This window comes from Tachysurus vachellii, chromosome 9 (assembly GCF_030014155.1).
Source record: "Tachysurus vachellii isolate PV-2020 chromosome 9, HZAU_Pvac_v1, whole genome shotgun sequence".
Taxonomy (NCBI): Eukaryota; Metazoa; Chordata; class Actinopteri; order Siluriformes; family Bagridae; genus Tachysurus; species Tachysurus vachellii.
The window spans coordinates 17,558,981-17,574,085 of record NC_083468.1 but is presented as its reverse complement, the minus strand read 5'-3'; the positions used below and the strand labels follow the sequence as shown (position 1 = coordinate 17,574,085).

The following is a 15,105-nucleotide window of genomic DNA, read 5'->3' as shown; positions in this document are numbered from 1 at the left end:
CTTTTGATGCCAACTAGCCTATCATTAATGTATATAATTGATATTAATCTCCTATGCTTCATGATAGTTATTAATTTGATTATCAAAAACTTTTTGCCATGACTTAATGTCTGAGGTTAACATTTGACATGCAAAAATACATTAAGGATGACTGGTGATGATGTAACATGCAGGTTCATCCTGGTGGATCTTGTGTTGTGATTAGATTTCAATCTACTCTTATTTGCAATATTATGGACAATCACACTTTATATTCACTGCTAACCTGTCTCACTCTGTATATTGTGGTCTTTATTTAATTTTCCCCTGTAGTATTGCCTGTAAATTAAATGTCATTAAGTGTCATTATTTTATTTCGGTACTTTTGAGGGTCACCAACAGTCGGTACAAAAGGCCTTGTGTAGTTCGCAGTTGATAGGTAAGTTTGTTCAGTCATCTATAACCGATATTCAAACAGGTTGTAGAGTGTTTCTGTGGTAAAAAGCGTATGAACTCTCTACATGAAATAAAAACAGATGGAGACACAAGGAGTGTACAACAGACAATTTTCAAAGGATTGCTTAGAAGTATTTCTGCACATCACACATCTCGAACACACTCAGTTACTTCGGCTACCAACTTCTGCTTACCAGCTTGCAGCACTATGCTGCTGTGGTACACCGTGTGCGTTTATAAAGCTGGGTAAGTGGAGTATTACACTACACTTTCTCAAACACAGCTATAATCGTTCCCATTATTGTTTATGTGATTTTGTTACTCCTGGTGGTCTATCTGGAAGGCAGTGTGTGAAAAAGGGCTCAGGTGATGGACACCAAGAAACAAGTTTAAAAAAAACATTGTAGCAGTATTGGTGTCATAATCTATAATCTATTTCCTGTTAAGTTTAAAACTTAATTGATTATAGTTCGGATAAACGGTAGAAAATGAATGAATGAATGATTACAAACTGATTCTACTTACGTACAAGTCTCTGAATGTTGTCTTCTAACCTGCTCTAGTACATCTGATCAAACCTGTGAGGATCCTGAGGCATCTAGAGATGTATCAACTCCAGTTGGATTCCGCTTCATGACGTTTTCAGACATTCAATGAGGAGATGCCAACTACATGTGGTCTTTGAGGGCAACAACCTTCCAATCAATACACAATTGTCAGACTGTATATTTATATTTACACCCTCCAGTGTCACCTAAATGAGGATGGGTTTGCTTTTGAGTCTGGTTCCTCTCAAGAATTATACTTGCCACAGTCACCTCAGTAACCTCAGGCTTGCTCAGTGGAGATAAATACAAACATTTGTAGACATACATTTGTATGTCTAATATTAAGCTTTAACTTTTGTATTATATTAATCTTTGTATAATATTAAACTTTTTGTATTATATTTTTTATGTTCTGTAAAGCTGTTTGGAGGCAATGTTCATTGATAAAAGTGCAATACAAATAAAATTGAATTGAATTGATCATATAAAATGATTAAAGCTATATCAGAAAAAACACCACAGACTACATTAACTAATTACTGAAGTCATGTATGATTTATCTGAATAATGTGTTACATAAGCAGTTCTTTGTTTTTCTTTGTTCTATTGTTTTTATTGTTGTTGCTATTGTTATTATCATAGTAATGAGCGGAGGACCTGCAACACATGTGGGCTCCTGATCCTTAATATCAATAAAAATTTAACTTTCTACAATATTTTAGTATAAAGTAAGCAACATTTTTTGAATGGACTATAACATCGATAAATCTATGAGAAAGAAGAAAAGCCTTTTCTACAGTAAACAAGATTACACTAGTTACTATACTATAAAGGTATATGCAAATATGCATATGTTATATTGTATTTATTGCACATCTTGATTGACATAAACAACTGCATCACAGTTGATCTGGAACTTGTCCCAGAAACACTGGGCAGAAAACTGGTATCATCTTAATCTTGTCTGTAAAATAGTATCCATGGAGGTCCAAAGGCAGAATCAACTCAGATGTTGAAGGGTTAACTTTCAGTGCTGGTCCCAAGCACCCATAAAGTTGTGTCATGAAGGGTATCTGGCGTAAAACCAGTTCCAGAATCAAAATATGTGGGTCAGATGATCTTCTGTGTCAACCCCAAACAAGGAGCAGCTAAAGGACAACAACACTGTTCATTTAATAAAAGATTGCTGTCATGTGTACCCGGTAACTGTTATCCCTGTTGCTGCTGACAAAACTTGCTGAATGTGCTTTTAAATACATTTGCTTGTCTTACTTTAGATGTCTGCCAGTTACCTAAACCACATATAGTGCTAATTACTTAATTTAAAATAATAAATGTTGTCAATATATTTTTCTATTCTGGTGTTTAATTTTGGTAACCAAATACATAAAATGTACATCATTTTAATTTTCACAGCACATTTTTGAGATAATTCAGTATGCACATTAATTATTAAAAGAATCAGTCATGTAGTGGCAGTGCAAAGGCTTCACGTTTTGTAGATACAGATCAAAGGTTTCAGTTAATACACATATCAAACACTAAAATATATTTTATATATTCCTAAATTATAGGTAGAAATATTATTCGCACTATAGGAGGCTCCAGGGCCCATTTCTATTTTAAATAGGAGGTGCTTGGTAATGTGGGTGGAATTTCTGCCTTGTATTTGATAGTTAAGTTTGTTCAGTCAGCCACTTCTAATATTTAAATACCTTGCAAAGAGATTCTGTGGCAAAGAGAGATTGAGCAGGGTACAAGAAATAAAAACAAAAAGACACAAGACACTTACAGATTATCATGCGCAAGTACTGTTTTAAATTTTCTTTTGCTTACCATTACTTCAAATGTCTAAATGGGAGAAAAATAATTTTAAAAACCCAGTGCAATAAAGAAGCTCATCATTCATTCATTTTCTACCGCTTATCCGAACTACCTTGGGTCACGGGGAGCCTGTGCCTATCTCAGGCATCATTGGGCATCAAGGCAGGATGCACCCTGGACGGAGTGCCAACCCATCGCAGGGCACACACACACACTCTCATTCACTCACGCAATCACACACTACGGACAATTTTCCAGACATGCCAATCAACATACCATGCATGTCTTTGGACCGGGGGAGGAAACCGGAGTACCCGGAGGAAACCCCTGAGGCACCCGGAGACTCCACACACACAAGGCCAACCCTGGAGGTGTGAGTCAAATGTGCTAACCACTAAGCCACCGTGCCCCCCAGAAGCTCATCAAGAAATATATTAATATAATAATTAATATAATAAAAGCAATGAACCACCATATTTCATTCAAAAAAATTCTTTCAAACAAATGTTGCCTCGACTTCAGGGAATCTGTCTTCTTTTGGTGAAATTTTAGGTGACTGTAACAAAAATGGAACTCCCTCGTGCATGTACCCATTCAGATCCTTATTCTCATACCTGCCCTTCCAGCAAATGCAGTCCTGCTGTGGCTGCTGGTAAAGAACAGGAATCACCCACCATATATAATGCTACATTTTTACAGTGGTCTCCTGAGATCTCTCCTGAGTGGAATTTAATGGAAGCTTACAAAGCTGCAAGTTTTTTTTTTTGAGGCTGTGCATTAAGGGAAACTCAATAATTTATAAACTTTGTGATCTTTGTGAATCAGCTTGTTCACTTTGTATTTTACTCAAATATATTAATACTGCATACATTAATACAATTTTGTATTTACAACTTTTTGGAAACTTATCATAACACACCAGGATGAAACTGCAAATTTTCATGCTTTTTTACAGGGATTCGAGGTTCCAACACCACCAGCAAGATGATGGAGGCAACAGAGTGCACCCTGGACACCCAGGAAACCAGCCAAGCCCATGCTGCTACAACCTTTCGGCCACCCAGACATGGACAGAAAGTGCAGCAAGATCCGCCCTGCCTATAGACCTGCTGTAGATGCAATCTGAGCCAGACTATTTAGCCCACCAAGAAGTTGTGAAGCCGCAGCTAGCCAGCTGTGTCCTCCACACTGCAACTCCACTTAAGCACCCAGTGTCACTGTCAAGGTAACAGACTAGTCTTTTTTAGTATGATATTATACAGAAAACATTAATGTGGCACAATTAAGAAACTAAAATTCAGAGTGAAGCATACCCATGGAGAAGGTCTAAAATGTTTGTCATATTATTTAAAGCTGATATTAAATCACACTCACAATCTACCATTATTTTAATTATACATTGTTAATTTTAAATGTTCTGGGACAAATCTTTATTGTTGTTTAAGTAGTTGCTGGCATCATACTGTATATGAATTTAGCAAATAATTACTTTTGTGTCTGTCTTTAAAAATAACTTTTTATTTTTTTACTTTTTATTTTTTAGAATGTTAAATTAAAGATAAATATAAATGGCATGCTATGGAAGGCTCCAGAGCTCATTTCGATTTTGAAATGGGAGGTGCTTTTTATATATGCAAAATCTCTGGACAGCATTTAATAGGTAAGTTTGTTCAGACATCCATTGCCATTATTCAAATTCCTTGCAGAGTGATGAGGTGCAAACAGACATCGACCTCATACATGAAATAAAAACAGAAGGAGACACAAGTAGGGCTTTTTTCAATGTATGGTCAGTACCAATTACTTATGCACAAGTTTTATTTTACATTTTCTTTTGCTTATAATCTCTTCAAATGTCTATTTGAAAGGATTTTTTATTGCTTAACTTATACTAATGCTGATACTTATACTTAACTTATAACGATGCTCTATTGCATAATAACATCCTCATGCTCTCTACATCCAGACTGTTCATCATGGAATACACAGTGCCAAATGGAAGCTATGGAGCATCCATTTCTCCCTCCGGGTACTCCTTGAAATACAATACTTCAGTGAACTCGAGGAATTTGACCTCTCTGGCCACTCTGGCTGAGATTATCGATGATTGTAACAAAAATAAAACTAATGGTATGCGTGCATACATCCAGATCCTTAACCTCGTAACTGCCCTTCCAGCAAATGTAGTGCTTCTCTGGCTGCTGTTAAAGAACAGAAAGACTATGTCACCCTCTGAGGTTTTAGGTCTAAACTTTGCCATACTTGGTGTGCTGTTTTGCCTCAGTCTGCCATTGGATATTTCTATGGTAATTGCCCAGAACCGCTCAGGACTACCCCTGCACATTGTACAAGCCTTTGCCACCCTCAGTTACTTCGGCTGCCCACTTTTGCTGACCAGTATGTGCTTGGAGCGCTACGTGGCTGTGACATACCCTGTGCTCTTCATGAAGCTGGGGAAACGGGAGTATCGTGCTGCATGTTCTGCTATCATCTGGTTTCTCACCTGCATCATGGCAGCATTCATGTTTGTCTACACCATTGCTAACATGGCTCTGATTTTATCTACCATTTTGAACGTACTGTTTTTAGTCATGGTTGCCTGTCTGGTGGGCATTGTGTGTGTGTTGAGTAAAAAGGGCCCAGGTGAAGGGGGCCAAAATAATTCATCCATAAAAAAGCATGCTCTAAAGAATGTTGTAGCAATATTGGTGCCCTCAACTATAACCTATTTTCCAATGCTGGGTCTGGCCCCTTTTCTGCTGATAATACAAATCCTTGAAATAAAAAGCACAAATAGGGATATCTGTCAGTTTTTGATGATGTTTGCTGTTCTCCCCAATTTTGGAATTTGCTTGGGGCCCATGTTCTACATGGCCCGGGTGAAGCAAATGTTCTGTAGCAGGAATAATGAATCAGGAGACACAAAAGAGACCACTACAGTCCAGAAAATGTAAAAGTTAATTTAGTCAAGTATGATTTTATGATTTATCTGAATATTGTTGTTCATAACTATGCACCTCTTCTTTGTTTTTCAATAAAGTTCAAATATAAGATACAATCCTATTAAGCTATTAATATACAAACCTACTAACCTATTAGCATATACAATATAAGGCAAAATGTGGCCACCTGACTGTTATGCCTTAGGATGCATCACATCCTATTCCAAAGCCATAGTTTTTGATATGGAGTCGGTCTCCTTTGGAGTCAGCTTTCTACTTTGGCCCCTTAAATCCTAATGCTACAGCATAATATGACATTCTAGACAATTGTTTGCTTCCACCTTTGGGAAAAAGATCCATATAATGGAATGATAGCCTGGTATCCTTTACATTTCTAACCATATTGAGTAGTAAACAATACTTAATCAAAGTACTAAAGCACCAATGAGTTGACGTATTTCTACAAGTATTTAGGCAAAGCAAAATATGAATGGGTATATCTCCATATATCGCCACATGCATATATAATATGTCTCCACATATAAAAATCCAAATATCTGTAATCATCTCGCTTTTGCTTGTTTGTAACTAGTTCACATGTAAATAAAGCCTTTAAAACTCTAAAAGTCTACATGTTCATATTCAACTTCAGTAACTGATATATGCCAATCAGGCTTATGTTGAGCAGCAGTTCTGGCCCAAGAACTGGACAGAGAATGGCGAAATTGGTTTAAGCTGACAGAAAGGCTACAGTACCTAAGATAACCACACTGCAAAGTTGTCTATACTTTCACTAAAGTCCCTATAATTTTTTATTTTGTCCACCTGTGGCTGAGAATAATATATTTTCTTTGTTGCATTGTTATCCAGCAATAATGGAGAAAAAAGCTTACAACACACTTTGTGGTCATATATATATGGACCTTAAACTTTTGAATAATATGTGCAACTGCACTCACACCATGAAACTAAACCACACAGTGACTACTTAAACTATTCAAGTTTGAAGACACCTGTGATGTTAATTACAGGACACACTTTTATTTTGCCCACGCGTACTCCATGTTAAACTAAAGTGTGTCCTGTAATTAACATCACAGGTGTCTTCAAACTTGAATAGTTTAAGTAGTCACTGTGTGGTTTAGTTTCATGGTGTGAGTGCAGTTGCACATATTATTCAAAAGTTTAAGGTCCATGGGACTGTAGCCAGCCTCCATGGACATGGGTGCAAGAGAAAAATTTATGACAAATTGAAGCAACAGATAATACAAATGGGAACCAAAGAGCTCAGAGCAACTTCCAAAGAGATTAGAGGTGAACTCCAAGGTCAAGGTACATCAGTGTACACTATCTGTCGCTGTTTGAGCCAAAGTGGACTTAACGGAAGATGACCAAGGAGGGCTCCACTGTTGAAAGCAAATCATAAAAAAGTGAGACTGGAATTTGCCAAAATGCATATTGACAAGCCACAAAGCTTCCTATGTCCTTTGAACAGATGAGTCTAAACTGGAGCTTTTTGACAAGTAACATCTGCTGTATGTTCCCAGATGCAAAAATTAAGCATAAAAAGGAAAGAAAACTGTATTGTGAAACAAGGAGGAGGCTCAGTTATGTTCTGGGGCTGCTTTGCTGCATCTGGCACAGGGTGTCTTGAATCTGTGTGGGGTACAATGAAATCTGTAGCTTGGTCTCAGTTGCAGGTCATGGGTCATCCAACATGAACTAAAACACACAGCTAAAACACCTAAGAATGGATAAGAACAAAACATTGGACTATTCTAAAGTGGCCATCTATGAGACCTGCTCTATATCCTATTGAACATCTGTGAAAAGGGCTGAAACCTGCAGTCTTTAGAAGGCACCTTTCTGACCTGAGACAGCTGGAGCAGTTGCCTTAAAAGGTTGTGCAACAAAACATTTAGTTAAGGGTATATATAGTGAACAGCTGTTTGTGTTTTCACTGGTTATAACGTTGGAAACAGTCCTGATCTGTCAAACCTCACGCCCACTACAGGGGCACAGTATTGTTGTTGTACATTAGTACATATACCCGTTACATTAGTGAGGGATGAGTGCATTACCTAATTACCCCACTAGGCACTTTTTGACGTGGTAAAAAGTAGGCGGTATCATGCTGAAATAACCGACGTTTGAAAGTGAAACGAGATCAAAGGTCTCCAGCGACAGAAGCAGAATATAAACTATTTCTCTTAAATTGGTTTAATGTGAACTTCAGGGTTTCTTATCGGGAAAATGGAGACCACGTCAGCTGATGATCAGTTCATTATCGAATATCGGCTTCTGGAGCTTTATCATAAAAAAAGAAAGTCAAGATCGAGCACAAAGCCCACACACCCAGTCTTAAAAAAACCCCTCCAGGAAAGTGCATCTAAAAGGACACGGATTCCTGCTTCTGCAAATACTGGTAAGACAGCAGGCTAACCATTAAACACAGAAACTTACTTGAGATGATGGAAACTGCTTAATTAAATCCCGTTTTAATGTTATGTCCTTAAACAAACAGATGCACTTGTACAAGTGGCTGATAAACTGACTGACATTGTAGACAATTTGCCTCCTGCTCAGAATCAAGTTGTAACAGACAGTGGTGGGTTTGTATACCTGCAATTCTCGTCCTAGCTTTCATAATTCTGAGAAAATAATGTTGTATCTAAATGGACTGTTCTTTGTAAATTGTTCATTTTTTCTACTGTAAGATCAAGATGTCATCCAGAGGCTTGTAGAGATATTGAAAGAATATGGGGACAATTTCGATGAAAAGGTAAGCAACTGGTCAAAAGAAAAGTCACAATTTGCATGTTCTAGACTTCTGTAACTTTTTCTTGGTTTAGATTGCGAAAGATGCAGAACTTTTAAGCTATCTCCAAGGCCTCTTCTCCTACAACCTGTTTGAAAAACTGGCCTCAGCCTTCATTGTCAGCATGGAGCTTCCAGGCAAGCTGAGAGAAGAGGATAATGGTCAGAAAATGAAAATTGCTTGGACTTTTGAGATGACCAGTCGACTGAGTGCCTTGGACCTGCAGCCTATGAACCGAACAATGGGATTTGGGGCTCAATATGTTCACCAGAATTTTACACCATGGATTCAGCAACATGGTGGCTGGGTAAAGGCTATATAATGCACAGTAACTTCTAATTAGGAGTACATAAATATATTCATTCCAGAAATGCTTTTAAATGTGTATTGTGTGTATGGATACATATAATTATAAAAATCATTACAATCAGTCACTTTTTATTCCCACTATAGGCAAATGCTTTCAAAATTGATGAAGGAGATGAGGTGCATTGAAAAGGGACTGGATCCTTTTCCCAACAGCAAATGTGTTGTCTGGAACTACCTCCTAAATAAAAAACCCCAAATGACACTAAAAATAATATTCTTGTTTTTTCTGATAACCTTTCAATTTCACAGAAACATAACAATGGTTTGCCTCACTGTTTATTTTTGTATGCGCAAAAGAATATGAACTCATTTATAGTATCATAAATGTATAATATCAGACTACAGTGAGTGCTTTATCCTGGTCAGGGCCATGTTGGATCCCAGGAACACTGAGGGTGAGGTGAGAAAATGGGATGAGAGTATAAAGTATTGCACCATTCACATACTCATTTACACTTAGGGGCAAATTAAAGTCAACAATCCACACATCAGCATGGTTGTGCAAGGTGGGATAAAAAACAACAACCTGGAAATAACTCAGATATCTATCATAATAGCTTCATATTCATAAATAGCTTTATATTCAGAATAAATATATTCAGTGACAAAAAGAAGAAAAAAAACTAAGACAGATACCTAAAAAAAAACATAAAATATATACTTTATTAAACAAGCATCTGATGCAGTTACTTTATCAGCTGCAAATATAATAAATACTACTAAGCACTATCCAGACATAGAGACTGTAGAATTCACTCATTTAGCAATCCATGACTATATTATATTTTTAAATTATTTTAGGCACAATACTTTTAACATTCATATAAGCCTGAATGTTGCAACTTAAGCATAAAAATACACATAAATTCTGAAACATAAAAAATAAAATACTCTATTTTAACTCTTGTTTCAGGCTTATATGGAGGCACAGAGAGGTAACACATTTAATACTAGACTCTTATGGAAGTGGACTCTATATGGATATGGACTTTAGACAGTTAGAGGGTCTGTGAAGCAGACTTTGCTGCTAATTGGCTAGAACAAAGTGGGGTATATTTCTGCCTTAGCATCTGGAATCATCAATCTAAAACTTCCTGTTTGCGCTCTCATAATGAAGTTGAACCTAGTCAGGAACTTGGGCAATTGGATTATAGAATACTATGATTACCAAATTACAATCAGCAACCACAAACAAATGCGTCTTGCAGCTTCTGTAGCAATGGCAGCCATGCACATATGAATAAATTGACTATGAATGCTGGCAAATGCATGAAGACACCAGACAGGAAGACCAAGCTCTGCTTGAATTTTGGTTCAGTTTATACAATAAAGAACACCATTAGCAACTAGTTAATGTATTTGCAGTTTGAGTTTTAGTTCAAAGCAGAAAAGTGTTGGAAAAACTAATTTGTGTTTTTCTAGATACCAAGGTACTTGTTCATTTTCCCCAGTGCATCACAGACGGTGGTGAGGTCACTGCGGAGATCCTGCACCACATTTTCAATGCTCCTGGTGTCCTTAAGCAGATCAATGCTTTGGGTGTATGGGTTATAGTAGACAGAGAAGGGCCTCCTGATTGTTTTGGCAAATTCCCTGTGGAAAGGATAACTTCATTTCATAACAAGACATTTGATATTTTCTAATTAATTAACTCTCCAAAGACTTATGAATTTATCAGTGTTATAGATTTTTCATGAATTACATTACCTCATCTTTTCTTTGGCTTCCTCAAAACTCTCTGAGACAAAGTAAACATCTTGAAAAGTTGTGATGAGGCACTCTTGGTAGCATGTAGTTTTGGGATCAAACGGCTTCACTACAGCTTTGTCTGATAATGCATGCTGCAAATTTATGGATGGTAGTTAAGTAAAGTTCTTCCTGTTTCATTGAATAGCAAAAATAAAGCAATGTCGGTACCCGTAGCTCTCCAATTGAAGAAAGCAGCCCTGCTCCATAGGCTCTTAACTGCCCGTCTTGTTTACACAGGCCAAACTCAATTGTGAAGAAATAGCACTGATGAAAATAAAAATATATTTTTTAAAATAACAGTTAAGAGTTGTATATTTAAAAAGAACACAATAAATAATAAAAGAGAAAATTGTACTGCTAATATGATCCTATAACAACATAATTTCAAGGAAGTTTCTTACTGGCTGTACTTTAAATATTCCAAGCTATACTTTCCACACTTCAGTGCAATTCAATTCAATGCAAATGTGCTACCATAGGTCAGGTATTAAAGTGAAATGGGTAAATGCCACCACCAGCCACTGTGACCTTTTTATGCTGGTATAATCTCTGCATTATTCAGAGAACCTGTCAATCAATTATGCAATGTGACATTTAAAGACATACCTGTACTGTGAAATGAAACTTTGTTTCAGCCTCACTTACTGTAGCCAACTTCTGCACGTCTTCATCTGAAGCTCCAAGAGAAGCTAGGCCAATTTCCTGTGAGAACTGAGCAAACTTAGGATCTGCTAAGAGTGGGACATGACCCAGGAGCTCATGGCAAGTATCCCTGAGAATTAGTGTTAATGACATCTTTAAGAATTAAAAATAAAGCAATCATTCATGATTTAGATGTACAATGTACAATAACATATGACATGGAACACAGGACAGGTGACAAGGCAGTACTCACGGCTCTGGTGTGTAGAGTGGGTCAGTGCTGTGGCGTATATACTGAGTGCAGTTAAACACTCGATATGCCAGACCAGCCAGGAAGTCTCTAGGTGACAGATAACCTGCCACAGGTCGCACTGTGAACCCTGACCTCTCTAGAAACATCAAGACCAAACAAATAGCTGTAATCAGTAAAAGATCAGCCTGCCTTCCACACCAGCAAAATTAAAAATTTGTTTCAGTTTGAAAACCCATCACTCTGTCGAATATGGACTAACTCTGGACATTAGGTTGATTTCTAATCCTACCTGTGGGCAAAATGACTGTATTACTGAATTTTTACAGTGTGTGTGTGTTTGTGTGTGTGTGTGTGTGTGTGTGTGTGTGTGTGTGTGTGTGTGTGTGTGTGTGTGTGTGTGTATGTGTGTGTGTGTGTGTGTGTATGTGTGTGTGTGTGTGTGTGTGTGTGTGTGTGTGTGCGTGTGCGTGTTGCTTTTTTTTCCATATTAGTACAAAAGAAACTTTCAGGTAGTATTTTTTGCTGTACAAAACACCTAGTGTTAAATCATCCTTTCCTGACTAACAGAACATTATAGAAAAAATAGAAGGTATTTAATTCAATTGTAATTGTAATTAAACATAAACAAAATCACATTTCTTGCAGTGGCAGCTGTGCATTCCCAATCTAGTTTGTAGCTATCAACCCAATTTGTGTCATGTCAACCCAACAATCTGATTGAACAAGCTAACCCCAAGTAATAAGTTGCAAAAATAAAACAATATTTATTTGACTGCATAATGACACACATTGGAGTATTATAGTCATGAACTTATTTACCTCTTAGAAAGAGAGAGACATCCTCCAGCTGGGGGATATTGTCCTCACGGTATCCACAATGTTTTGTGAGCAATGGGAGATTTTTCATGTACTCGCGGCAGGCATGGGTTGGATAAAGTTTAGTGAGCTCCCGGAACACCACTCCCCAAGTCTTGACCTCCTCTTGTGTGTACTCAATGCGTGGGATGGGCTGGCCACTGTAAATGGAATTCATAAACCATATTTATATCCATGTAAATTGTGTGAGAAGCAATTTGAGAACTTTTACTAACAATTACTAACAATTTGTAATTCATTGCAACTTCTACAAAGTACTTCCTCCTCTGCCTATAGATGTTGTCTTTAAATCCCTGAAAAATACAACAGGTTAAAAGAGATTAAATAGATTTGTTTTTTCTTAAAACATTTTATCATGAATCAAGACATTATTTCTTCTATAAGTATCTTGAACTTTGTTCACTTACAGGATGATCAGCGTCCAGCTCTGAGCCATACATGAGCACTCTGTGTGAGCACTGGTCCAATTCAGAGATCTTCTGGGGAAACCAAGGGACTCCTTCTACATCTGGCAAGCCACCCAAAACACACACACAGTCCAAACAGTCTAGAATAAAGAACCAGGAGAAGCAGCAGCACTATCACTATAGATATGCATTGTAGCCATATCAAACTTTCTCTACTTACTGCCAGTTACGTGTGAATGAATAACACAATTATATCATCATATCAATATCATTAATCGTTGTATTTTGTCCCCACAAATAAATACTTGCTGCATTTATAATATACTCACCAGCCTCTACAGACCACACATTTTGAGGGGTGTTATATGAGATAATGTTGACATGGTCTTTAAGGTGCTGCACCAGCTCATTGAATTCCTTTTTAGTGCAGCTACACTCTGCGTATATCTCCATCTCTGTGGTGACTCGCTTTGATTTGCGTGATTCAATGTGGGCCAAATTGATATGCTTCTCCTACAGAATACACAGAATGTGTTCACATGAAAAATCATACTGAAATAAATTTTACACTTTGACACTTTTCTATTGTTAGTTCTCATTCACCAGATGAAGATATTGCTAACCTGAAAGAGCCGAAGAGCCTTCACCAGACATCCCACCTCATTCTTCAGAGAGAAAATCACAGCAGTTTTACTGTTGTCATAAGCCAAGCCTATATCCTCCTTGTCCGGTTTCTCATCTATGCGGCTAAATGATGTCCTACGAAGCTGCACGAAAGTGTGGAAACGAAAAAAAAAATGAATACGTATTAAATTAGATATAAAAAGTGCTCAAATCCTGATGTATTTCTATGATTTTATTTACTGGCCCATAGCTTAGGAGTGCTAACATTTTTTTTAAACAGTATTTGACAGATTTGCATTTAGAAGTTTGAAATTTCAAAATTGAAATTTTTTTGTTTAATAATTAATCCATAAAACTATTTTTTCTAATGATAATTGGCCCCACAATTTTGATATCAGGCAGTACTACACACAGTTAACATTTAACCTAAGCAGTTACAGTTTCCAGTCTCTGTTAAAGTATATGAATATTGCTACACTTACCATATTATTTCCTAGGTGCTGCTGATCAAGCATAGCTGAATCCAGTGATAATCCCCGACGTGCCCAGTATTTGCTGGAAAACATCATCATTGATGGTTGCATTTTTGGAATTGCTTCCTTACCCCTTTTCCTCAGCAGACCCACCGGTGACTTTGGGATCTCCGGACCCTTTATCTGACTCTGGGGGTCAGACGGAATAGACATCATTTCTTGAGGCATGGTTTTGCCTTGTACCTCAGAATGCACAGGTACTGATTCAGACCCCTTCTTGCTGTGTACCTGTGAAGCCATTGGAATCTAAGTGTGCTGCTCAATCCTGCACTCCACCTTCTCCTGAACTGCCAGAACCCTGCTTATATAGTGTGACGAAAGATGGTGATAAGAACTCCTCTCTCCTGCGTACATTGGTTTCTGGGAGGCTCTTGTGTCGTTCAATTTTGAAAAGTTATGTTACGTCAGTACCTTTCTGATCATGAAACATTAGTGTTAATCTACTCCAGATCTGATGTTCAACAAAGCTCTGCACAGATGGTTTTATTTTGACCTCAAAAACAACAGAAGAAAAGAGATTAAATATCACATATTAACATCAAAATACAGATTAACTGTTTCACAATACTGTACAATATCTTTTCAACCTTAAAGTAAATCTGTATTTTAAAAAGCACAGAAGAAAATATTCTATACAGTATATGCAACATATTCTATAGAGGATGTGGTTATTTATAGTAAAGGAAAATGAAGGAACTGGAGAAACATTCATTTGTGTGTGTGCATGCACAAATGCACATTGTTTGTCATGAATGAGTGGTGTTTGCTCCGGTGCATAATGCAGCCGCTTCTTTAATGAAATTGAGCTGAAGGTGAGATAAAATTACAGCTCTAACTAAAAGCTATCAGTTGACTCTGAGGCAATTTCCTGTATAACAGGAAATGAAAAAGCCAGGGAGTGGGGAGGCGATTTGGGTGTCTTTGTTGTGAGCGTACGGTTCTGTTATGAGCCGATAAAAGATACTCCGGTTCTCTGTCAAGATTTTCCGTCCACTTCTCTCCATCACATCTTGAAATGTCACAGAAAAAAATGCAACTCAAAGTCTAATAGAGAAGCAAAATGCCACTTAGATTGCCATTTGAGT

General features: G+C 37.3%; 3 protein-coding genes across 4 annotated transcripts; 2 read left to right on the top strand and 1 right to left on the bottom strand.

Moving 5' to 3' along the window:
• The first annotated feature begins 3,922 nt into the window (after positions 1 to 3,922).
• On the top strand, positions 3,923 to 5,761 carry LOC132851108 (proteinase-activated receptor 3-like). The gene is made up of 2 exons (XM_060877744.1): positions 3,923 to 4,032; positions 4,774 to 5,761. Exons 1-2 carry the CDS (start codon positions 3,923 to 3,925, stop codon positions 5,759 to 5,761), a joined length of 1,098 nt encoding a protein of 365 aa, XP_060733727.1.
• A 2,119-nt stretch (positions 5,762 to 7,880) lies between these two features.
• si:ch211-218c6.8 (apoptosis facilitator Bcl-2-like protein 14) lies at positions 7,881 to 9,148 on the top strand. Its single transcript, XM_060878630.1, has 5 exons — positions 7,881 to 8,174; positions 8,274 to 8,357; positions 8,467 to 8,531; positions 8,602 to 8,874; positions 9,021 to 9,148. The coding sequence occupies exons 1-5, from the start codon at positions 8,003 to 8,005 to the stop codon at positions 9,060 to 9,062; spliced, it is 636 nt and encodes a 211-aa protein (XP_060734613.1). The 5' UTR covers positions 7,881 to 8,002; the 3' UTR covers positions 9,063 to 9,148.
• A 79-nt stretch (positions 9,149 to 9,227) lies between these two features.
• On the bottom strand, positions 9,228 to 14,337 carry tph2 (tryptophan hydroxylase 2 (tryptophan 5-monooxygenase)). 2 transcript variants are annotated; one of them, XM_060878022.1, is made up of 11 exons: positions 13,970 to 14,337; positions 13,487 to 13,630; positions 13,193 to 13,376; positions 12,864 to 13,003; positions 12,682 to 12,749; positions 12,400 to 12,596; positions 11,581 to 11,716; positions 11,331 to 11,457; positions 10,854 to 10,949; positions 10,644 to 10,777; positions 9,228 to 10,529 (listed from the first exon to the last, which is right to left on the bottom strand). In XM_060878022.1, exons 1-11 carry the CDS (start codon positions 14,258 to 14,260, stop codon positions 10,355 to 10,357), a joined length of 1,692 nt encoding a protein of 563 aa, XP_060734005.1. In that variant the 5' UTR covers positions 14,261 to 14,337; the 3' UTR covers positions 9,228 to 10,354. The 2 variants fall into 2 exon arrangements, with proteins under 2 accessions (XP_060734005.1, XP_060734006.1); XM_060878023.1 differs by having other exon boundaries at positions 12,864 to 12,964; positions 13,970 to 14,336.
• Positions 14,338 to 15,105: the final 768 nt, after the last annotated feature.